Source organism: Sinocyclocheilus grahami, unplaced genomic scaffold, assembly GCF_001515645.1.
Source record: "Sinocyclocheilus grahami isolate Dianchi unplaced genomic scaffold, SAMN03320097.WGS_v1.1 scaffold1349.1, whole genome shotgun sequence".
NCBI lineage: Eukaryota > Metazoa > Chordata > Actinopteri > Cypriniformes > Cyprinidae > Sinocyclocheilus > Sinocyclocheilus grahami.
In genome coordinates, this window is record NW_015506528.1 from 116,962 (window position 1) to 141,591 (window position 24,630).

The 24,630-nt window shown below is 37.4% G+C and overlaps 1 protein-coding gene across 1 annotated transcript in view; it reads right to left on the reverse strand.

The window, feature by feature from the left end:
* Window positions 1-283: 283 nt before the first annotated feature.
* Window positions 284-24,630, reverse strand: part of arrb1 (arrestin, beta 1) — a 54,070-nt gene continuing 29,723 nt past the window's right edge. Inside the window, exons 2-14 of the mRNA XM_016255585.1 lie at window positions 11,887-11,917; window positions 11,205-11,265; window positions 10,823-10,867; window positions 10,244-10,440; window positions 10,070-10,129; window positions 9,870-9,937; window positions 8,757-8,892; window positions 7,197-7,281; window positions 7,038-7,110; window positions 6,809-6,946; window positions 6,649-6,732; window positions 2,235-2,324; window positions 284-1,179 (exon numbers count right to left, since the gene is read on the reverse strand). Coding sequence (XP_016111071.1) covers window positions 1,068-1,179; window positions 2,235-2,324; window positions 6,649-6,732; window positions 6,809-6,946; window positions 7,038-7,110; window positions 7,197-7,281; window positions 8,757-8,892; window positions 9,870-9,937; window positions 10,070-10,129; window positions 10,244-10,440; window positions 10,823-10,867; window positions 11,205-11,265; window positions 11,887-11,917 — 1,180 coding nt within the window. The 3' untranslated portion in view covers window positions 284-1,067. The remainder of the gene's footprint in view (window positions 1,180-2,234; window positions 2,325-6,648; window positions 6,733-6,808; window positions 6,947-7,037; window positions 7,111-7,196; window positions 7,282-8,756; window positions 8,893-9,869; window positions 9,938-10,069; window positions 10,130-10,243; window positions 10,441-10,822; window positions 10,868-11,204; window positions 11,266-11,886; window positions 11,918-24,630) is intronic.

The window sequence follows — 24,630 nt, forward strand, 5'->3', positions numbered from 1 at the left end:
CGAGGTAGTCATCACTGTTGTAGGTTGCCAAGTTGAGGGGACAAATGGGTTGAAATTTGTATGTGTGGATTTTGTGAGAAGGATGCGTTTCATACAAGATCTGGCAACTGGACAACCTTGGAATTTGTTGACGTGATTATTCATACAATGACGTTTGGGCTATACAAATTACGGGAGTTTTACCGTAGGCGAATGTAGCAAACATATAAAATACACCCAGTGGGATTTTTTTATAGAAAGATTAAAAATACTGGAAAATATTTAAACGGGATGATAGCGGGATAGAATGGTAAAATACGGGAGAATCCCGGGAAAAACAGGAGGGCTGACAGATATGCCCCAGGGTCACATATAGGCATTGTTTATAATTAAATGATTTCATAGAAACCCACTTTTAGAAATAACTGAAGAAAAAAAATTGTCATACATGGTTGTTGCATTGTGTCATGTAGTCTTTTTATCAGTAGTGAATCCATAACTTTTATTAGGTAAGATAGCTTTTAGATTAAATTTTTTTATCGAAAAAAGAAAAAAAAAACTTGCACTCTGCACGATTGATTCAAAAGCTCTCAGTTGAGACATTAGACATTATAAAGATGATTCAATTTGGCAACTTTTATAATAAAAAATACTGAATCCAGTTCCATTTACAGTAATTAAAACAATATATTCCATACATTAAATATGGTTCAAAACTAAATCACGGCCCTTAAAATCTTCCTCAGTTCTAACCAAAGGAAGAATCTATAAAACAAAGCAACAACAAAGGCATGCTACCACTGACGTTTGATTTAGCTAAGATGAGAAGCCATTGCCTCAACCCTCAAATACCCGAGGCACTCAGTGGCCGGCCTATCAACTAAAACCTCACCTTCTAATCTCTTCGACGACAAGGTCACATTTTCTACACTTAAGTTTTACTGTACACCCTTGCAGGATGGAAGAGACAAATGTGAACAAGAATACAACAACTGCACCACTGTGAGTGTGTTAAAGGGTGTCCCATTTTTCCAGGTTATCTCAAAAGGGTCTCTTGTATCGAAACACAGGAAACTCTTATCTGCAATCTATCTGTCATTCAGTTTGGGCGAATCGGCACCCTCCTCATCTTCGTCTTTGTCATCTTTTGCCCCGGTCAGTCGTTGTCGGGCAAAGTCCTCAAAGATGATGTCATCGTCACTAGGGACAAACAATTAGAGAAACATTCAACAGTTGTTGTGTTTCCCTGAACGCATTTTTGTGTTGTGCATTACAAGCTGTTATTTTTTCTTATAGACAAGAAGTTGACAAAGTACAGACAGATAAGCAGTGAGCAATCATTACTGTTTTTGTCATTTCATATATATTTTTTTTTTCCTCTTCAATTAGCTTTGGTAAAAAATTTGTGCTGGGCAAGGATTAATCGCGATTAATCACATCCAAAATAAAAGTTTTTGTTTATATAATATATGTGTGTATACTGTGTATATGTATTATGTATGTATAAAGTGAAAATATTTACGTGTATATATTTATATTCATAATATTTATTTTATATAAATATATTTATTATATAAACATAACATATTTTTCTTAAATATATACATGCATGTGTGTGTATGTATATACATAATAAATATACACAGTACACACACATATATTATGTAATCGTTGCCCAGCACTAGTAAAAATCAAACAAAAAGATTTTTTTTGTAAAGAACCGGAATCACTTCATGGCATAGAATCTGAACCAGAATCAGGACCGTTTCTTGCGATTCCTCTCCCTCAGTTAGATTAGGTTTCACTACAAATTGAATTTTCAGCATTATTATTCCAGTCTTCAATGTCACATGATCCTTCAGAAATAATTCTAATGCTGATTCGGTGCCCAAGAAACATTTCTTATCCTTATCAATGCTCCATTGTAACACATTGTCACTTGCAAAACACTTTCTGAAAGATCATGTGACACTAAACATGAGTAATGCAGCAGAAAATTCTGCTTTGCATCACATGTATAAATGACACTATACAGAATTCAATCAGAAAACAGATATTATAAACTGTAATAATATTTTATAGAAAAAATAATTTCATGATAAAAAAAATGATTCCAAACTTATGACAGGTAGTGAACATGAATGACAGAATTGTTGAATAAACAAACAAACACAGAAGAATTACATGTAACTATGTATAACCACAAGTTTAGTAGGTTAAAGTCCAATTACACCATGGAAAAGACTTTCACTTACTTTGTGTCAAATTCAATGAGGTTTGTGTCAATGGGGGCATCATTTTCTGGAGCTAAAACAAGAAGGTTGCAGAGAGAATATTGATTGGCACTCTGTAGGTAATTAGGTAATGGGTATAATATATATATATATATATATATATATATATATATATATCACAGTTTAGTTTATTTTGCCATCCTCACTTACATAAATAAACTATAGTGTCCTACACACTAGTAAAAAAAAAAAAAAATCAAATCATATTTGGTCTCTGAATAATTTTTGGTTTGACTGTATATCCTTCTGTTATTTTCACACTTAATTATGCCCATTAAAATGTATTTTACAAGTTTTTGTTACTTTCACAGTTAATTTTTTCTCTCTCTATGGTAGCCTTCATCTTTAATTTAATAGCATTAGAGCTGCTCCATTGCAGCGGCTTAGTAAACTGTAATCACGCGATTTGCTGTAATAATGCAGGGAACCACTCGCTATAAATCTCCTACCTGTGATATTTTCATAAATAGAAGTCGCGTTTTTTTCCCCATCTGAAACGTGCAGCGATTTATTTTCCAAAGCCACTCATATAATGCAGAAACGCTCAAGCAAGCAAAACACGTATTTGTACTGGTGCAGAATGAGAGGGACAAGTACAGTACAGCCTAGCGCATTTCACACCGGCTGTTAGTTTCACTTTCGCCAGAAAGTCGTGTATGCCTAAGGTTGAAAATAAATTATGTTTATAGTGAATGCCCCATGAATGGTTTTATTTTTACGAGTTAGTTTTAATCCAAATGATGCGTGTGCTAAGTGAGTGAACATCAAAGATCACACAACAGAATTGCGCGGGCGCTCTCTCTCTCTCTCCCTACCTACCGTTAAGTAACTTGTGCATTGCTTTAATTCCTTGTTTTTGACACATCCGACCGAACTACAAACTTTCCAGTGATGTCTGTGAGAAAGCAAGGTATGTTCACTCGACAAGCTCGTGCATCTGCGCCGCCGCGTGCTCAATCCACTCAGCATGCTTTGTTTATCAACTTGCGCACATCAGCAATACTGGCGTTAATACTGAATGTTTAACATTATATTCATTGCATACATATACTTCGAAGTAGTCCTTAACTCCTTTCTGCTGTATGTTGTCGGTGTTTCTTTATTTGAATATGGCGCTTATCACATGCTGTGTGGTATCGGCGTTTGGTATCGGGGCATTTTAACGAGTACGAGTACAGGAGACCAGTATCGGCCCGATACCGATACCAGTATGCATCCCTAATATATATATATATATATATATAGTAAAATGTAAAGTGTGTGTATTTACACAGTGCACAACATAAATGAGTACACCCCCTCCGATTAAATATAAAAGATGTATTTTCTTAATGATCACTAATATAATTCATAGAAAGATGGCAAAATTGAAATGTATTAAACATTCTTAATAAAAACAGAGAAATATATGCCATTAATATCTGGAAAATAAGAAACTTAGCCAATTTTTGAAGGATTGCAGAATTGAGTGCAACCTAGATTTAATTCAACCAAGTGTAATATTCTAGAACTTAATATGTCCTCCATAACTTTAAGTACACTGCTCTGACACTTCTTGGCACTGAGTGTACAAGTTCATGACAAATTTTCACATCTGTGCTGTTTAACTCCTGGAGGACGACCTTTTCTTTTAAGAAAACAACTGAATTGTTAATACATTTGAGCAGGTTTTTGGGTCATGCATTCTAAAAAAATCGATTTTTAACCAGTTATAATGATACATTTTTGTGAATGGTCCTTGCCCTTGCTAAACTCACCGCTACAAAGCCAGGGAGTTGTGGATATTCCTAGCATGTTGCTATGCAGTTGCTAGGGTTTTTGTCAAATGTATAGTCCACCATACATAGAGTTCAATTACTGAGAAAAGTGATACCACAACTCTCCTCAACAAGTTGCACAATTTTAGATTTCATGTCTATATCACAAATGCCAACACATTCTCACTTCCAACTCGTCATATTGACACTTGGTCAGAAACCATTTTAATGCACAGGATTAGCGTTTATTTTTTTTAATGTGCAGGGTAAACTTTTGTCGTCAATATGCAGATGCAAAGGGCATGAGAATTTTATCATGATGACATTGTACATTGGCTTATTGGTTGGGGTATGATTTTCAATTTAAACAGCCACAGCAATTTTATTTACCTTGTATTACACTATTTAGACATTTATGAGCACGCAACCCCTAAACCTAAACATTTAGTCAATCTAAAATACAAGATATAACAGGCAGACACAACTACAGTCACAATTATTCCAAGTCTTCCAAGGCTAAATTATTTATTTGTGTGAGGAACAGAGGCAATCATCATCGCCATCATCCGCCATACAGCACAAAATTGCTATCAGAAAAAAACGTTACATCAGCTTTGGTTGTGAAATACCATTGGCTCTTTGTGTGTCTCGTGGCTAATTGCATCATGCTAAAGTTCGGATGTTAACGGAGCGGGATCACTTTCAGTGATTAAAACCTTTTGTTTCATTTTGTTCTTCACAAAAGATTTTGTATGGCTTCAGAAGACTTAGGACCAGATTTAATAACAGCTTGCGCCAGCGCAAACTGTCTTTTAACGTTAAAATAGTACTGTCAGGATTTATTAAAGACACGCAGTGATGAATTAGCGCTGAAAAGGCGTGGACACAGTTATGTTTGTATCCGATAACGATATCTCCCAATTGTAAGTCGCTTTGGATAAAAGCGTCTGCTAAATGGCTAAATGTAAATGTAATGTTTGTGCCTGACCTTATTGAATATGCATTAGTAGGAGTTTCCCTTTCAGACGCAAAATTTATGGGAGGAGAGTATTCAAATTAATCACGCAACGCGATATACTAACATTTGTGCTCGTCAAATTACTGCTATTTGTGCCATTATTTAACGCCCAAAAAAGCATGTCTTAAAGCAGGCAGTAATTTGCGCTGCTCTTGATAAATAGATTGCAGATTTTTGGTCAGTCTTGATCTGATGCATAAGGCAAACAACTGAAAGCAATGGAGCGTACATTAAAAAGTGATGCCAAGGGGTCCTGACCAGGCATCAGTATGTGAAAAGTTGGGAGGGAGAAAGTGTTGCAAATGCGTATGTGCTATCAGGAGTAGGATGGTTGTTTAAAGGGTTCATATGATGCAATTTAAATTTTTCCTTTCTCTTTGGAGTGTTACAAGCTCTTGGTGCATAAAGAAGATCTGTAAAGTTGCAAAGACTAAAGTCTCAAATCCATAGAGATATTCTTTATAAAAGTTTAGAGACAACCACACCTACCTAAAACGGCTCGTTCTAACACGCCCCCACATGTCTACGTCACTATGTGGGAAGATTTGCATAACGCCGCCCAAATGTTTATGTAAAGAAAGAAGGCGTAACTTTTATTCTCACTGTAGTATTGTTGCTGCTGCCATGTCGTGAAGGCGCTGTGTGCTTCGTTGTGAAAGCGAAACTACTTTGTTTGGTCGCTGAGGAAATACATCAACTTCACGCTGTCGATCGCCGGATCAGCTTTCACCGTGAACAAAGCGGAGTCCAGCCCGCTTTGGATCATCACATGTGGTTGCTGCAAGCCCACCGACCTCCGCTCACTCAAGCCGGCCTCCACATACTCTAGGTCGCAGCTCACTCTAGGCCTCCGGCCTCCGCTCACTCAAGGCATGTGTGACGCTGTTTCGTTGTGAAAGCGAAACTACTTTGTTTGGCCTTTCAAAAGAGGACACGACTAGAAATCAGTGGTTAAGTTGTATTTACAAACGATATCTTTGTGATCACTTTAAAAATATTTTTTTTCCAGCTGATGAACGATAAAACACTGACAGCCAATCAGAATCCATCCTGCTGTAACGAGCTCAAGAATTTAAAGCGGCAGGCGCATATGCGCTTAGAATAAACAGACGATATTGTTCGCTGGTGTGGATGCTAATATCGTTATCTTTATAGTTATCTTTATAGTTATCGTTCTTGGTGTGAACGGGGCTTAAGACTTTATCCAGGGTCACACCCCTAGAGTCTACGAGCGTGATATAGCTCATAATTGTTCAAGTGTATGATATAGCTTTCATTCTTCAGGTCACACACCCTTGAGGTATTCGGCCAATCACAACGCACTGGATAGCAGGCCAATCACAGCACACCTCGCTTTTCAGAACGATGAGCTTTGTAAAAATTGACGCGTTTCAGAAAGGCGGGGCATAGAGGAGAAACAATAATGTACAGTATGTGGAAAATAATGTGTTTTTTTAACCTTAAACCGCATAAACACATTTCATTACACCAAATACACAAAATAATGTTCTTTTTAGCAGCATCATATGACCCCTTTAATCTTATTGTAAAGTTTATTCCAGCATCACTACCACACAGAATGACCAAAATGCACACTTACCCTCCACGAGACACCACAAGCTTCACTTTCACCTTATAAGAAACAATGATGCCCAGAATTTCCTTATTGGCTCCCTCTCTTAACCTTTTGAGAAAAAAATGCCATGGAAAGGTGAATTACAAGAAGCACAATCCACTTTCAAATGAGAGACTGTACTTACAATGTACTTGAGGCTAAATTTGTGTCTTCATGTTTGAGTTTGCCATCCAGAGCCAAGCCGCGTTTCTCTCGGTTATTCACAAGGAAAGGCGTGAGAGTGTATACTTTACAAAATGTAGCACTGGGGGCCACAATATCACTAGAACACGACACAAAGCAGAGAGCAATTATTCAGATGTCAGCTTGTGTTCTCATACGGTAGCTGAGTGTCCAGTTTGCAGAGGACTTACTCTGATTCCTCTGTCGCCACTGGACACTTGTACTGGGCAGTGTTGAAGAGGCAGATATCAGCATATTGACGCACTACAATAATACAAATAGGTGTTATTGTTTCTTAACTATACACTAGTGTCAATACAAAGTCTGTCCACTGTGAATAACTGAATAACCTGAAATCTTGATTTTTTTTACTGTCTTGTTTGTGTTGTTTGTGACATGGACGTTGACACTGATTGGTTCACCATGATAGTAAATCTGAAAGACATCAAGCACAAAGAAAGTCATGCAAACAAAAAGAGTAAATGGCAGCATAGGAAACAAAATATCTGTACTATGTACAGTATGTGTTTGTAAAAAAAAAAGAAAGTATGGACTGATATTGTAATTATATTATATCTACATTTGGCCTAAATATTTAAGATGCATGTATTTGAATACAAAATGTCCATCCATTTGAATTATACCATTTTAAAATAACTGTATATTTGTCAGTCACACATAAAAGAAACAGGCAAGACTCCTGTTATTGTACTAATAAACCAAATGTGTTGAATACACAACAACCAGGTTTATACATTTCTCATCAATAAATCCCATTTCTTTCAATCTAATAAATTTTTTGGTTTCACAGCTAGCATGAACTCTGTTCATTCATATTGAAAAAAAAAATAGTTTTTACAATGGACAGATTTATGCTGATTCTAACTGATTCTGAAAATATGATTATTTCAATAAAATAAATAATTTTTTATACTTTATGAACATAGTTTTATATTTATATATATAATATATTTTAGTGCTGTCAAACGATTAATCACGATTAATTGCATCCAAAATAAAAGTTTTTGTTTACATAATATATGTATGTGTACTGTTTATTTATTATGTATATATAAATACACACACATACAGTATATATTTTGAAAATATTTACATGTACTGTATATACATTTATATATTTTTATTCTTATACTTTATATTATATATAAATATATTTAATATATAAACATAACATATTTTTCTTAAATATATACATGCATGTGTTTGTATTTATATATACTGTACATAATAAACATACACAGTACACACTGTTTCATATATTATGTAAACAAAAACTTTAATTTGAATGTGATTAATAGCGATTAATCGTTTGACAGCACTAATATATATATATATATATATACACACACACACATGTATATCATTTTTTTTATTTTTGAGTGATTCTGTTTCTATTCTGTTCAGTTAGTGTTCCCAGGTATATCTATAACTTATGCAACAATGAGCAGGCATTACATTTAATAACATGCCAAAAGTCATTAAGGACATACTGAAATCCCAGGTCTAAAACTATAAATAAATCTAATTAATTTTCAGATTCAAGATTTCTGTGAATGCATTGCAGATTGTAGCATTATACATCCATGCCAAATTTTTATTATCTTTTGTTTAAAGCTTCAATAATGTCTGCATGAGTTTTCATAAGGTTAACAGAACTTTTTTTTTTAAGAAAAGTAAATTAAAAAAATAAATTATTATTATTATTATTATTATTAAATACTATTACTTCTACAAGTAATATTGTGCCTGCAGGATTTCAGTTGTAATAACCTGGTTCCATCACTAGATGTACCCATTGTCATTGGAATAACTTGGGTTACTAATAAACAGAACTCCATCTATGTTGTCTTTTCTCAATAGTCAGATATTGAGTAACCAGACAATCCTACCTCTTTGTCAAGTGAGGCCTCCAGGTGTAAAGGTTTATCTGACATGAGGAACTGCCTTGTGGTTTCAGCCATTGGCTGTGGGCCCGGCTTCTCTGGAGCATACTGCACTTTTCTGATGACAAGACGCACTGAATTCCTGTAAAATGGCAGTTAATGGGGCATACATATCATAATGTGTGACATTTATTGACTTTTACAAAATCTATGCTGTGAGTGATTGCCAGGACAGTGTGATGTGTAGCTAACGTGAGTGGTTTTCGAGCATGTTGCTTTGTGTTTGTTGAGGGTCCTTATATAAGGATTTTTTTTTTCAGACATTTTATCTTAACTCTGATCATTTAAGAGTAATAGCACATCATTCCTCAACAGAATACCCTGTTTAAGTATCATTTCTTGGCACAAATTGTGTGAGGCTTGTTGTGATTATTAAAACAGTAACAGTAACAAAACGAATAAGAAATAATCTTGTATTACTGCCTGTTAGACAGACCACTCATTTGAATCTGAAATGAAATTAGCTATCATAATGAGACACTTTCTCAAATGTATTCAATCGAAAATCGTTCTGTCTCGTTTGTCTCCCACATTTTCCAAAAACACATTCCGACAAATGTTTCAAAGAAGAAATCTATGCTGTGAGTGATTGCCAGGACAGTGTGATGTGTAGCTAACGTGAGTGGTTTTCGAGCATGTTGCTTTGTGTTTGTTGAGGGTCCTTATATAAGGATTTTTTTTCCAGACATTTTATCTTAACTCTGATCATTTAAGAGTAATAGCACATCATTCCTCAACAGAATACCCTGTTTAAGTATCATTTCTTGGCACAAATTGTGTGAGGCTTGTTGTGATTATTAAAACAGTAACAGTAACAAAACGAATAAGAAATAATCTTGTATTACTGCCTGTTAGACAGACCACTCATTTGAATCTGAAATGAAATTAGCTATCATAATGAGACACTTTCTCAAATGTATTCAATCGAAAATCGTTCTGTCTCGTTTGTCTCCCACATTTTCCAAAAACACATTCCGACAAATGTTTCAAAGAAAGGTTATGTTTTATGTGTTGCTTTGTGTCAGTTACTCGGTTGGGTGCCATTGTGAAAGGCTGTACCTTTTGTGGATTTTTTCTTCAACGTTTTCTGCACAGAAAGCTTTCACTTCAAAGTCAACCCCGCAGGCCTTTGCAGATAGGAATAAGAAAATGTTACTCTAGAGTATGAAACTGCAAAGCTGAAAAACTGAATTCTGCAAAGCCCTTTTACTTATCTGTCAAAACCAACATCATGAAACATTATTTGAAGGAAAATGTACCTTTCCTGTATCCTCTGGCCCTGGTTGTAACGTGACAGAACAGGGCAAGTTCGGAGGAATCTGTGAGAAAATGTTCGACATTTAATGTTGAGAATGAAATCGTAGCACAAATATGACAAAGGGGCCAAATTTAATCAAAACTGAATCCAATATCAAGAAAATAAGAAGTTTCACCTCAAAGGTGAAAGGGTAAGCATGTTCTCCAAGTTTCTTTATCAATCGCTCTTGTAGACGTGTCAAGCTCTTTTTCTCTTCAGGCACGGGAGGAAATGCCTGGATGTTGGCCGCAAAGAGGTCTTTGCGAAACGTCAAGCCAAGAACGTCCAAGTCCTCCCGTCCATAGCGGAAAGCACACGTCAAGGTCACAAAAACTGAAGAAGAATAAAAGCAAACTTCTCAGTAACTGTATGGTTAATGGCTTTACAGTCAACTTTGTACTTCTTGTTCCTAATGAAAGATAACCATTAACAAATGGGGAAATTATTGACATGCAGTAAGTGTACAGAGCTATATAATTAATGTAGAAAGCACAGTTCGGATATTAGACTCGGAGACAGATGTAACGAGTGAGGTTTGAGTTCAGATGTACTGAGATCTCTGATTTATGATTGCTGGTATCTTTCAAATCTAAGCACAGTTTGTAATGAATAGATCTCTTCTGAAATTTTAGAGGGGGCATGTGAAAATGAGGAGAAAACTCTGTGAGTTTGGATATTGCTATACTGTGACACTTTCAAAAAATTAAAATCTCACCTTTTCTCTCTTTTAAGTACTCTGGATCAATTAAAACCACACCATCTGCAAGAGCAAAAAATGCATTATAGCTAAAAATGTCAAATTTATACATGCTTAGCTGTGATTGTTATATTATTACTTTAATTTTTAATCCAAAATATTAAACTCTATTTAAAAAATGAAGTGCTAAAATGTTTTCTTTGATGAATAACTTAAGTTTGAATAATGTAAGTTTAATCATTTACATTAGTAAATTAGTCGTTTTAATCAATTGTATTTGCAAGCAGCTTCATTGTGTAATTACAACGTACACATACATATTTATGACGTTAATTACAATGTAACATGATCACTACATAAAGGGAAACTATAAGTTAAGATTATGTATCTTATTGCCTACCGACAGGCTCCACAAGATCCACGTGGTCGACGAAATCCCTCTTACCAAGGTATACAGTTAACTAAAAAAAGCATTCATAAAATGACAGTATTAGCACAACACATAAAACAATTCAAAGACAGAACAGGTTGAACTGAGCTAAAATGTGCATTTGTGCCATTGTGCGTGTGCAGTTTTTTATTTATCTTTCATTAACCCCTGCAAAATTAATGCTTCTATGAAGTTATGAGCACTAAATTGTCTTTTTAGTGCATTTTCTATCAAAGCCCATTACAGAGTTGTCCCATTCGAATATATGTTTCTGTAATGGTTGTGTTGTCCCAGATTTGCAGAAGGCCCCTCTTTCATATTCGCCCCACGCCCGCTTCCTGCTCAAGGACTGTTGCGGCGCACCGCGCGTCTCCCTGCTAATGATACATATAGACTCGTGGCTAAATGCTAACCGCAGAACTATTGCGAGCTGGGACCCATTCGCCTGGCTAACCGTGTCGCAAGCATCAAATCAAATTTTGGAACAAGAGGTACTTTGTTGCTCAATAATTGTGGTTATTCAGTCATAACCATTTCATAACAGGCTGTGCTGCACTCACTGACAGTAAACCTCTGCAGGATCAGAATCAAAACAACTGACAGTAACATTGCCGTTAGAAATTAAGGAGGGACAAAATGAATATAATATTACCTTTCCATTCGGACTAGCCTTCTTGAACACCCTGTGGAAACAGAAGAGTATCACAAGATGATGATATATACTACATTTTGCTAAGATGCAGCGATTTAAAGGAGGTATAAGTTGGTGGTGTCCTGAGAAATCACACTTGTCTCTGTGACAAGTGTATAATTGGAACAGTTCATTGTTGGAGCTGAGCTGAATGAGAGAGAGAGAGAGAGAGATGCAGAGCATGTGCGGAGCAGGGGGATGCGAGGAACAGTATTGAGAACTGCTGCTTTAGAACATTGATTTTGAAAATCCATTAGAATCGTTAGAAGACAGAATTGCGATTCATATGAATAGATTTTTACGTGCACCCCTAGTTTTCTCTTCATCTTCTCTAAAGCAGCGCATGGCCTCGCCCCCTTTGCTACCTTTTCCCGAGGGCGGGGTTTATCTGGGTTTGTGATGTCACGAACCTGGGAAGTAACTCGTTGTAGTCCCTACCAGCCGTTTTTGTAGGTATTAAACCGCTAGAATTTTAAAAGACGATATCTCTGTTTGCATTGAACTTTCAGCTTCGTAACTTTGCAGATACTGTTTATGCTCAAACAGCAACATTACACACTAACTAATGTTAAAAAAGTGAAATCGCAATCAACCACCCCTTTAAAACAAGCAATCTGGATGCTCTTTACTTTAAGGGCACTCATTTCTGTTTTCTATGTGTGGTTTATTTAAATATCAAACAGAAATTTTGAGCAAATCAGCCAACCTTGCCACTGTTATGTTGACTGGTTTTCTCCCAATGTTTTTTTTCTCTCTCTCTCAATTATCTAACATTACAGGGAGTTTTTCGTTCCTTGCCACAGTTACCTGTGTCTTGCCCATTAGTGAACTAAAGATTTTATAAACCATGTACAATGTGTTATGTCATGCCATGACTTTCAATTGACTGGGGTGGGTGATATGATCTCAATTTTAACCTTGTGTGCATCATTTAACCATGACAATGAGACACATCACTAAATAGTAGGCTTGTTACTAAACCAAACTGTTATTAATTTGAATTACAGGTTTCATAATCCTCAATGCCAAATAAATTAATAACGCCAACAACTACTATAAGTATATCCAACTTTACCCATATACATACTGTACCTTACTATATTATCTCACAGCTCTGTATATAAAGTTGGATATATAAGTACAGTATATATACATACTTTACCCACATAGATGCAGTATACTCAAAGCATAATATAGCAAAACTGCTTAATTGCTTATATTCATGTTCATAAACAGCTACAAATAGGCCACATTATCTGCAATAAGAAATCAATAGCAGTTTGTCTGTTTGTTTTCTTAGACTTTTTTTTACATCCTAATATGTTATATTTTCTCTATATCTGTAGAAAGATTGGCTGCCTCAGTGGCACTGAAATAATAACACATCTCTTAGCTTCCTTTCACAGCCAGCACCCTACAGCAAAACAACAATAAATTAAGTCGTAAATCAGCCTTGCTGCCGATGTGATGGCCTAAATTTTTAAAGGCACACTGGGGTGTTTTATCTCGTTGTATATGGCCTAATAAAAAAAAATGGGTTTGTTAGTGGGCTAAACAAAACAAAATTTGATTTTTTTTTTCTTTATGGACAAAGACTAATTGTGCCACTCTTTGTAAACAACAACAAAAGAAATACATTTTCATTCCTTAACGTTTTTAAAATGGATAAAAAATGGACTAACCTAAGGTTAGACATAGGCTATGTTCAGAATGAACGGTTACATTAGCATACTGCATACTGCACAGTACACTGCAATACTTCCTGCACATGCATCTTTTTTTTTAACTGATAAACATATTTTAAACAATAGTATGCTACAATGCTAACTCATCTCTGAGAGATGTAAATAAAATCTCAAAAATAAAAAGTTAATTTGCATTTTCATTATTTGCATTATTAATCTTGAAAGGACAACACTTGCATGAAGCAAGCAAGTTTGAGCTTCCATTTACCATATTTTATATGCTCTATGTATGTGCATTGATAAATGTTGGAAGTGTAAAGTAAATCTGTTATATCATATAAAGTGTTTGTGTTTCTTAAAACTCTCAATTCAGATTACTTTTAATGTGCCTTTATGAACTTTTTGAAGCATCAAAGTTTTGAAGGAATGAATTTTCATTGGAGGGACAGAAACGTTTCATTAAAAATATCCTCATTTGTGTTCTGAAGATGAAAGAAAGTCTTATGGTTTGGCATGACATGAAGGAATAAATTATGACAGCACGTAAGTTTCTGGGTGATCTGACCCTTTAAATCTTGTCAGTATGATCAAATATAGAAGCATATTAAAAAATATTACTCCCACTTCGTTTGTGAAACTGGAAATGGAACGTCTAATCAAGCACATTGCATTGTGGGATACAGTACTCCGTTTAGCGTGATAGATTGTAAGTAGAAGATAGAAAACTTTCAAAACAGAGTGTTAATATTATTCCAAAAGTTCTTACCAGCCAAAGAACTCTTGCTCAGGCAAGACCTTGCGGTCAGTGCTAAAGTTTGGCAGGTGAAGCACAAAAGCTTCTCAGTGTAACGGAGGCCAGCGGTAGGTGCTGTGTAGGTAAACCTCACTCCTCTGATCTCAAGAGACGCACTAGCGACTGACGCTAGTGTCTGCAGTCTTTAGCCTCCTTGATAGTGTGTCCGCCTCCCATGCCGGAGACCCACTCGGAACAAGAACGAGGTGGGGCGGTGAGGACCCGGGAGAGAGGGGGGACATTGGTGCCGTGACCCGGATGGGAGTGAGATTTAGGGCGGTGAGTGTAACAGAGGCCAGCGGTAGGTGCTGTGCAGGTAAACCTCACTCCCCTGATCTCAAGAGACGCACTAGCGACTGACGCTAGTGGCTGCAGTCTTTAGCCTCCTTGATAGTGTGTCCGCCTCCCATGCCGGAGACCCACTCGGAACAAGAACGAGGTGTGGCGGTGAGGACCCGGGAGAGAGGGGTGACATTGGTGCCGTGACCCGGATGGGAGTGAGATTTAGGGCGGTGAGTGTAACAGAGGCCAGCGGTAGGTGCTGTGCAGGTAAACCTCACTCCCCTGATCTCAAGAGACGCACTAGCGACTGACGCTAGTGGCTGCAGTCTTTAGCCTTCTTGTTAGTGCGTCCGCCTCTCATGCCGGAGCTGGGAGAGAGGGGTTACATCAGCATTACACTTCTCAGTCTTTTCACTGCCATATCTAGTGATGGCCTACAGGCATGTTTGTTCTAGTTAAAGGGCTTCAATTAAATTACCCAGCTTTCCTCTCTGTTAAGTCCTAATGCTGCTGTAAATTAGCCGTGGTGTCTCCACAAATCCCGCTGGGCACCAGCATATCCTCTCAACTTTACATCCTTATTAGGAGGAGCGTCCTCATTAATGGACATTACGCTTTCAGAGGAAGCATTTTGGTACGATAAAAAGTGTGTAATGATGGAGATCTTGGCAGTTAGCAAAAAGCTGCTTACTATTAAAGCAGTGAGTGTGAATCATTAGCGTCTTCAAAAACACAAGTTTGTGGGATTTTTATGGCTTGAGCATTAGAAGACAACATTTGAAGTGGTTGTAATGGCACTGATGTGCAACCTATTTTGCACAAAACAAAGAGTTGTTATAAACCACAATATTAGCTTCATAATATTAACCCCAAAGGGGCCTTAAGATTACTTAAAATGGCTTCATATAAAATAAAATAAGCAAAGCTAAAACAAATCAAGACAGTTCATATTTAAAATTAACCCCTGTCTTGGAAAACCTGGTCATGCCTTTAATAATGAACAAAATCTTAAAATGCCATGGATATTTTAACAAAGATTAGGCCTATATATGATATTTCTAGTTATGCCAATCTATATATTTTTATAGTGGGGACCACTAATGTCACGAATTCGGTTCATGGACTTCCGTTTATTCACCACCAGATGTCACACTTTCCATTACATTGACTCTCGCACTACACAAACTGTTGCATAGCACCCCGGACTACATTTCCCATCATTCTTTGCACAATTTGCACACTGCCCTGATTGCACTCATTGCACACAGCTGTTTCAGAGCAGAGTGGTAATATTTCCTTAAGAGCGCAGAGTGCCTTTCTGAAGATTCCGCTCCGCTCGCTCAAAACGCTCAGCGCGGCTCGCTCAACCCAGAATGCCGTTTGGTGATTTGCTTGTTCCAGATCGAGAATAGTAGAGCAGTTATGGAGTTCAGATATTGTTTCAACGAAGTTGCAAGCCTTATACATAAATGTAAAGTAAAAAATCTAAGTTAAGAATGAGCAGGGAGAAAAAACTGAGAGGGAGTGCGGGGAGAGTTAGTAAAGATTCATATTGGAATCTGAAGCGGCACATTGGCAGAAAGCACGAGGATGTGCTATGCAAACATGGTGCTGCAAAAGGTGAGCTAGTTACATACCATAATAAAGGAATAAACAGGTAGGCTAAGGTTATATTTGTATATATTTCGTAATTACTTATTAAAATCATTATTACTTAAAATTAATAAATAGTAATAAATTAATTTAAAAAAGAATAAAACCTGCTGACGTCATAGAAACTAATTGTTAATTCGAATTATATTCGAAGCTCCGTAGTTATTAAATAATCTAAGTTAAACTGTAGACCTAAGCTAACACACAGCTGTATATAGGCCTAAATACAGAACTACAGAGTACAGAAGATATTAGCCTACACCACTTGGATTTTGGAAAACCAGTGTTGGATCCCTCCTGCAAAATCTCCAGCATCCCCCGTGGTTCTTCCAGCGCTGAGCGAGTGTTTTCAGGCACAGCGAATGCTGAAGCCTGACACTTTGTCCAAGCTAATGTTTCTTAAAGTAAATTCTAAAATCCAGTATACATCAAGAGACGTTTTAATAGACCACAGTTCCCCGCAGTTATGGTTTATTTTAACTTGACACTAGAAAGTGTGTTTCTTTCATTGACGTCAGTTCATAAACCAAGCGTTCTTTAAGTGCATTTTATCTTGCTTGTGCTTTTCACAGGCTTTATAATCCATGTGTATTTTGTAAAGATCTACACACATTTCATCTCGTGTGTGTGTGCGTTTGTGTTTTAATGAGCCTGTTTTGAATGTTCTATTGCACAACAACTGCAGCTATTTTCACGGAAATAAAGTTAACGTTCACACCGCTCCGCTTCGCTCACATGCTCTGAGCTGTTTCTAATTACCTCATTCACTATATAACACCCACTCTAACCACCTTTCTCTGCTGAGTATTGTTTAGCCTGTACCCCTTTCTGAGTCTCCGTGTTTTCCTTGTTTTGCCTTGCCTGGCCTGTTTTTGCAGTTTTTGATCTTTGCCTGTTTTCCTGGTTTTCTCCCTCTCGTCTCGCCCCTGTGATTCTGTCTGCCGATCGGTGACCTACGCTAGCCCTAGGACTATTCTTGTGTTTGCCCGCCATATACCTGTTTGCCATTGTTTGCCCCTGCCTGTTTTACCACGTCTCTCTATTAAAAGCTTGCAGATGGATCCACACGTCTCACGTCTCGTCAGCCCCGTTACAGAATACTCAGCCAAATAAGGAGCAGCAGCTTTTCTGAGGAGCATCGGCCAGGTATGGACACCGCAAGGATTTTGTTAGCCCTTAAACAGGGTCCACGATCACTGGAGAACTATATCCGAGAGTATTTAGCCATCGCTCACTATTATGAGTTACCGGACGGTTTATTGATAGAGTTTTTCTGCGATGGCATAAATCAACCTCTGAGGGCTAAGCTTAGACGCGAGGGTCCACGTTCATCACTCGCTCAGTTCATGGATTATGCTTTGTTGACTGTCGGATCTGTATTTACTGTGGGTGTCGCGGAGGAAGGATGTGTGTGACTGAAGTGGTGGCTGTACCAGAGCATGCTCACAAATTGGCGGCAGCAGCGGAGCCTGATCGCAAGATGGCGGCCATACTAGAGCACGCTCACAAGATGGCAGCGACAGCAGAGCACACTCACAAGATGGCAGACACAACCGCATCTAGTCAAGTCACGGTGGATCATCATGAGTCAGGTCAAGTAACAGTTTATTATCATGAGCCTATTCAAAATATACATACATACACAGTTGTGGCCAAATGTTTTGTCAATGACAAAGTTTGTTTGCTGCTTCAGTATTTGTAGATTATTCTTCCACGTTTTTATGGTATACTGAAAAACAATGATAAGCATATCATACATTTTAAAGGCTTTTATTGGCAAAAAATGTAATGAGTCAATATTTACAGTGTTGACCCTTGTTCTTCATAACCTCTGCAATTCGCTCTGGCATGCTGGATATTAGCTTCTGGGCCAAATCCTGACTGATGGCGATCCATTCTTGTCTTATTAGTTCTCGGAGTTGATCACAATTTGTGGGCTTCTGCTTGTCCACTCGTCTTTTGAGGACTGACCACAGGTTCTCTATGGGATTGAGATATGGGGAGTTGCCGGGCCACGGATCCAAAATGTCAATGTAATGATCTTCGGGCCACTTCTTTATCACTCTTGCTTTGTGACATGGTGCTCCATCATGCTGGAAAATGCACGGATCATTACCAAATTGCTCATGGATCGCTGGAAGAAGTTGCTCTTGCAGGACGTTTTGATACCATTCTTTATTCCTGGCAGTGTTTTTGGGCAGAATTATGAGAGAGCCCACTCCCTTGGTTGAAAAGCAACCCCACACATGGATGGTTTCACGATGCTTCACTGTTGGCACAACACAGGACTCATGGTAGCACCAGTCTTCTGCTGTCTAATCCTTGTACTTACAGCAGAATTTCAGTCTGTCCTAGACGTTTTTCTTGGAGAGAAGTGGCTTCTTTGCTGCCCTTCTTGACACCAGGCCGTTGTCCAAAAGTCTTGGCTTCACTGTGTGTGCAGATGCTCTCACATCAACCTGCTGCCATTCCTGAGCAAGCTCTGCACTGGTGGTGACTCGATTCTGTAGCTGACTCCTCAGGAGGAGACAGTCCTGGCGCTTGCTGGACACTCTGGGACGTCCTGAAGACTTCTTCACTGCAATCGAACCTCTCTCCTTGAAGTTCATGATGATCCGGTAAAAGGTTATTTCAGGTGCAATATGCATATGAGTCCATTTTGATGCAAATCGATGATGGCTGCACGTGTTTCTTTGGAGGTAACCACTGCTTACAAGAACACAATGTGAATGAACACCACAACAGCTTAAGCAGTAAACTTTGCAAAACACAAAATTGATGTCACTGCCAAAACTTATTTATATATATACCGTATTGGCCCGAATATAAGACGACCCTGATTATAAGACGACCCCCCTTTTTCCAGATGTATCTTTTGGAAAAAGGCTTTTTAAAAAACAAATCTTGTTTTTTCTCAGTAAAACACATTTTGTCTTCAATTATTTTCATATTGCATATTTTTGTTTTGAAAGTATGGTAAAAACTGGTAAAATGTACCAACAATCACATTAAAAAATATAAACTTTTTTTATATACCATTAAAAAAAAAACAGGTAGCCCATCTGAATTAGAACATTTAGGCTATCCATCTAATAGCAGCCTACCAAAATCTTATTAACAGTAGAAGTTCAATCTTACTGTAGTCTTCAAATCTGGGTATGGCCTTACGTTTTAAAATCATAAAGGGAGTTTGGTTAACGTGATAGTCACGACTCATGCAGCTGTAAGGTTTTCTTTTTATTTATTTTTTTCTTTTCTTTACAACACGCATTACATTACGTATTTCATGGCACACTCGTTTTATGCGTATTTGGCGCCACCTATTGTTGTGGGTGTATTATTGACATGTCAAAGTCTAGACCCTGAATATAAGACGACCACGTTTTTTCAGATGTATTTCCAAGAAAGAAACATTGTCTTATATTCGGGTCAATACTGTATATTCAAAATATATACTAGTTGCTTATTAGCATGCCTATTATTAAAATATTGGCTGTTTATTAGTACTTATGAAGCACATTCTGCATGACCATATTTTACATCCTTAACCCTACCCCATACCTAAACTTAACAACTACCTTACTAAATACAAAGTTCTGGCATGAAACTCTAGATGGCGCAGTCCGATAGGTCTAACTCAGTATGACATAACGACGATAGATCTAACTCAGTATAACATAATGACATCATCATCACATGTCACAGCTTGATGATGAGGACGAGCTCTCCTGCATCGGTAGCTAATGCGCTCGCTGCTCAACATTCAAATACTTAGCTAATGTTTGTGGCAGCAGTTTGCAGCACACTCCAGAAACCCTCCTCCTTCCCCAGATCTACCTGTATAGATCTGCTATGGGGTGATCATGTATGCTATGGGGGTTATTCATGTTATATGTGCAGCAGCAGTATTTCTTACATGCTCACAGCAGAATGTTGTGGATGTATTGGCAGTAGCAAGTCTCGGTACTTGCTCTTCCGTAGCAGAAACAGTGTAGCAGATCTATTCTGCCAAGATCAAATACATTAACATTGTCATGTACATTACCATGCAAATCACTCCAAGAGTTGTCATGACAGAACTATTAATAAGCAGCAAATTAGGAGTTTATTGAGGCAAAAATCGTAGTTAATGGTTTGTTAATAGGGTTACACTTTACTTGAAGGGGTGTGCATAAGACTGACATGACACCTTCATAATCATGACATGCCACCTACATAATCATGACATGACACATGTCATGAATATGAAGGGTTTTTATGCATGTTTATGACAACTGTCATTAAGTGTCATTCGCTCAGTTATGTCATTTTTAATGCAAAGATGACATTGTTTGAGATGTCTTTGTTATGGGCTATGGTTAGGGGTAGGGTTAGGTAAAATAATGTCAAATTTGCATTAAAAATGACATAACTGAGCGAATGACAGTTAATGACAGTTGTCATAAACATGCATAAAACCTCCTTCATATTCACGACATGTGTCATGTCATGATTATGAAGGTGTCATGTCAGTCTTATGCACACCCCTTCAAGTAAAGTGTTACCGTTAATAGCGAGAACTGGACCTTAAAATAAAGTGTGATCGAAAAATTTGTAGTCTGTGCAATAAGTATAACTTTGGGTCTGCTATGATAACCATAAGTAATTAGTCTCAATAGAGTACTTAAATATTCGTACTACTACTAATAATATCAATTTCACAATAGGAGACCCTGCAGCAGTGTTAATAGCTAAATTATTGCGAAATCATTGTTCACTATAGTTTGTGATTTTTAGCTTTCTGTGAGTTACTAGTAAAAACTCTACAATTATCAAGTAAAATATAAAGTTTTTTTAACATTAGGCTGGTCACTAGAATGATTGATTGACAGACAGTCTTTTCATATAGAGATACTTTTTTGTTTGTTGGTTTATTTGTTTGAGGGAACTAATGTCCTTTTGGTTTGAAAAATTTGACAAACAAAAATTCAGTCTGTCTGTTGCATTTGCAGATTCATCTTGAAACCTAAGGGTTCCTCTTCAGTCACCAGCTGGGAATGTTAGTCGAGAGCCAAAAAGTCATGCCTTACTACCAAATGTCTTTTGGAAAAGAGCTGATTGGCAGCTAAAGCGCTCCTGCACATGCCATGCGTATGCAAACACCTGGCAAGAGAAGCAACCGTTCAGCTGGCCTCGCTGGAATCTCCAGAGTCAAATTGTCTTCATCTAAATAAATGGCTCACACAGTGGAGCCTCTTATTACAGTCCCTTAGCTCAGGAACTGACAGCACAATAATGACAGACAGTAATTTAGATCATTTACAGCAATTACAGTGAAAAAATATTCAGCCTTTTCGCATCAAGATTTCCTGGGAGAAATAATGAGGAAATGAGCAATAGGAAAAAGCAAAGCTCTTCAGTAACGAAATATTCATGAAGAGGAAAGGGCAGGATGTGAGATAAAACGAGATGTGATTATAACTAGAGATTCTTCATTCTGTTCTGTCCTCTTTCTAAACTAAACTGATCATAATAGTCTGAACATTTACAAAAGGTGTCCATTTTTAATACTCACACCATGAACGCTGGGGAAGTTATGTCAAAAACTCTCTTATTTATCAATAAGGAAAATAATTAAAGGTGACAGCATCAAAATAAAAACAGCAGTATGTAATTTCTGTGCCACCAAATGAAACCGCAAAAACACTTCCGAATACGCCCCCACCCCATCAACCACTGATCGAACAAACAGATACCCTTGCCTCAAATCACACCAGATTTGTAGGACTAAACTGGTCACTTAAAACAAATATATGTATTTTCATAGCAACTCAGAGACAATGTTCACAGTTTCCCAAAACTCAACCTTGGAATGAATGGCTTACTTTAAAGGGATAGTTCACCAAAAGAAATGAAAATTCTGTCATCATTTAGTCACCCTCAAGTTGTTCCAAACCTGTATAAGCTTCTTTCCCCTGTTTTTATGAAACAAAATATTTTGATATTTTGAAGAATGTGGGTAACCAAAAAGTTTCTGGTCCTACTGTGGAAGACAATGGGGACCACCAACTGCTTGGTTACCCACATTCTTAAAAATGTATTTTATGTTCAACAGAAGAAAGAAGCTAGTGTTGCATAGCCAGACCTTCAGACTGATGACATTAAGTTAATCCTGACAAGAACTCATTCTCACAGTTGTAAATACGACTTTCTTCAACCATGAGGGAGTTTAGTATCACAACGGCACTGTTTCCAGGTGGACTGCTAAAAATCGTTATAAAACAGAAGTTGCGATTGTCTTTTCTTCCCAACTGACCCTTCGCAAAGACTTATTTAGTTACTGTTGCAACATCCGACAAGCCATGCCGCTCTTACGCCAGCCATGTTCTCACGCAGCGAAAAACACATTGCGGAGCAAAGAGATAAGACAGAGCAGGTTACTTTAGTAATGAAACAGTCTTAACTTTCAAATTTTGTAATTTTTAAGAAATTCAAACAATAAATACCGTTTACCGTATCACTTTAGCGCTTCAGTTCAAGCGGCACGTTAACCTATCATCTTTGCATATTTACTTAAAGCATGAAATAAACATGAATGAACATCAGAAGGTATTTTAACCACGGAAAGACGTCAATACAAACCATTTTTCAAGTTTCAGTTCGCCAAAGTTAATCTACCCTACTGTCTGATATGTTTGTCGGACAAAATGGTGGATTCGGCATCATGATTGGTCAGATCGCCTGTGAACCAAGCTCCCCGTGAAGGGTCAATTGGGATGTATATCTGGGAGAAATGGCTTCTCAAATGAGAAAAAAATGTAGGGTGGGATTTAACTCTAAATCTAAAAGAGTCCAAAGAGATTTTATCAGTCATAGCTTCTGGAGAGAAATAGTGCAAAAACTGGACAAAGATGAAACTTTATAATGCACATTTGTTGACTGCACTTGTTTGTGCAGACAATCAAATGGAGTACTTTACTCTACAAATACTTTAAAATGCTTTGCAATCACTGTATGTAAAGTAAGAGGTCGACCAATTGATTGGTTTTGCAGATTAACCGGCACAGATAGCTGATTGCTGGAACAACCGGTTATCGGCAAATATCCAAACCGATAGTTTTTCCCGGGTTGCGTCCTTTGCTGGTGCAGATTAGAGGGTCCGCTGTCATTATACATTACAAGAGCGGCCTCTAGTGGCAGAACCCAGTCGCACACCCAACAAAAATGTATTTAAAGCTAGTGACGAGAAAAAGCAAACTATGTTCCTGCCATGCCACAGAGCACAATTCACAGACTGTGTTTCATAGAAAAAACACATTCGGTGTGATTTGTGAATGCCTTTTAGAATGTCCCGCGACGGGCCCACCAAAGGGCCGGGGGCTGCAGGGGTGTGTCGTACACCTGTGCTCCTAACCACTGTAGATCATTGATGGTACTATGGGTGAACATTAGGTCTTCAGCTTTTAGAGCATTAAGGCGTATCATTCTTATTAACCAGTGGTGGAAAGTAACTAAGTAGTTTTACTTCATTACTGTACTTAAGTAAATTTTTCAAGTATCTGTACTTTACTGGAGTAGTTTTATTTTGAGTAACTTTTACTATTACTTCATTACATTCCAAAGCATAAGATCGTACTTTTTACTTCACTACATTTCATAAAACTTATCGTAACTCCTTATAATATATCATGTGCTCCGAGACAGAAGTGGTGTCTGATTCATGAACGAAATGATACTTTTCAATGAACCCGTTAAATCGGTTCGCAAATCGCATCAAACGATTCATTCACGAATTGGAATGATCTCGAGTCGACAATTCACTGATTCAAATTATCCATTTAGTGCGAGTCTCCAGTGAACTGAATTCACAAGTAAGAATCGGGAGATCTTGTGAGAGCACACATGTCTGATGCTGCTAAATGTAAGTAACTAATGTCGAATTTTAGGATTAATTGTTGTAACTGAAAATTATATTTAGGTCAAAGCAGTCAGTTGTTTGTGAACTAAATCTGCTGTAAAGGGTGATCTGTTTAAGCCCACTGAAATGCTTGAATGCAGACACATTAACATCAGAGTCTCTATGTTTTAGGTCAAAAAACATTAAAATAACACAGATTAAATAAAATAACTCACGCACGTTCATCTTCCCTGCTGCTGTAACGTTAGCAGTTTTACTAAAATGCTATGCATTTAGCCCTATGTGATGTCTGTTTTTATATTGTTTGTCAGCACACATAGCCTAAGTTACTATGTATCTGGATCAACTAGCCGAGTAGACAAATATAAATGTTTCTTCATAACCATGCTGAAAAT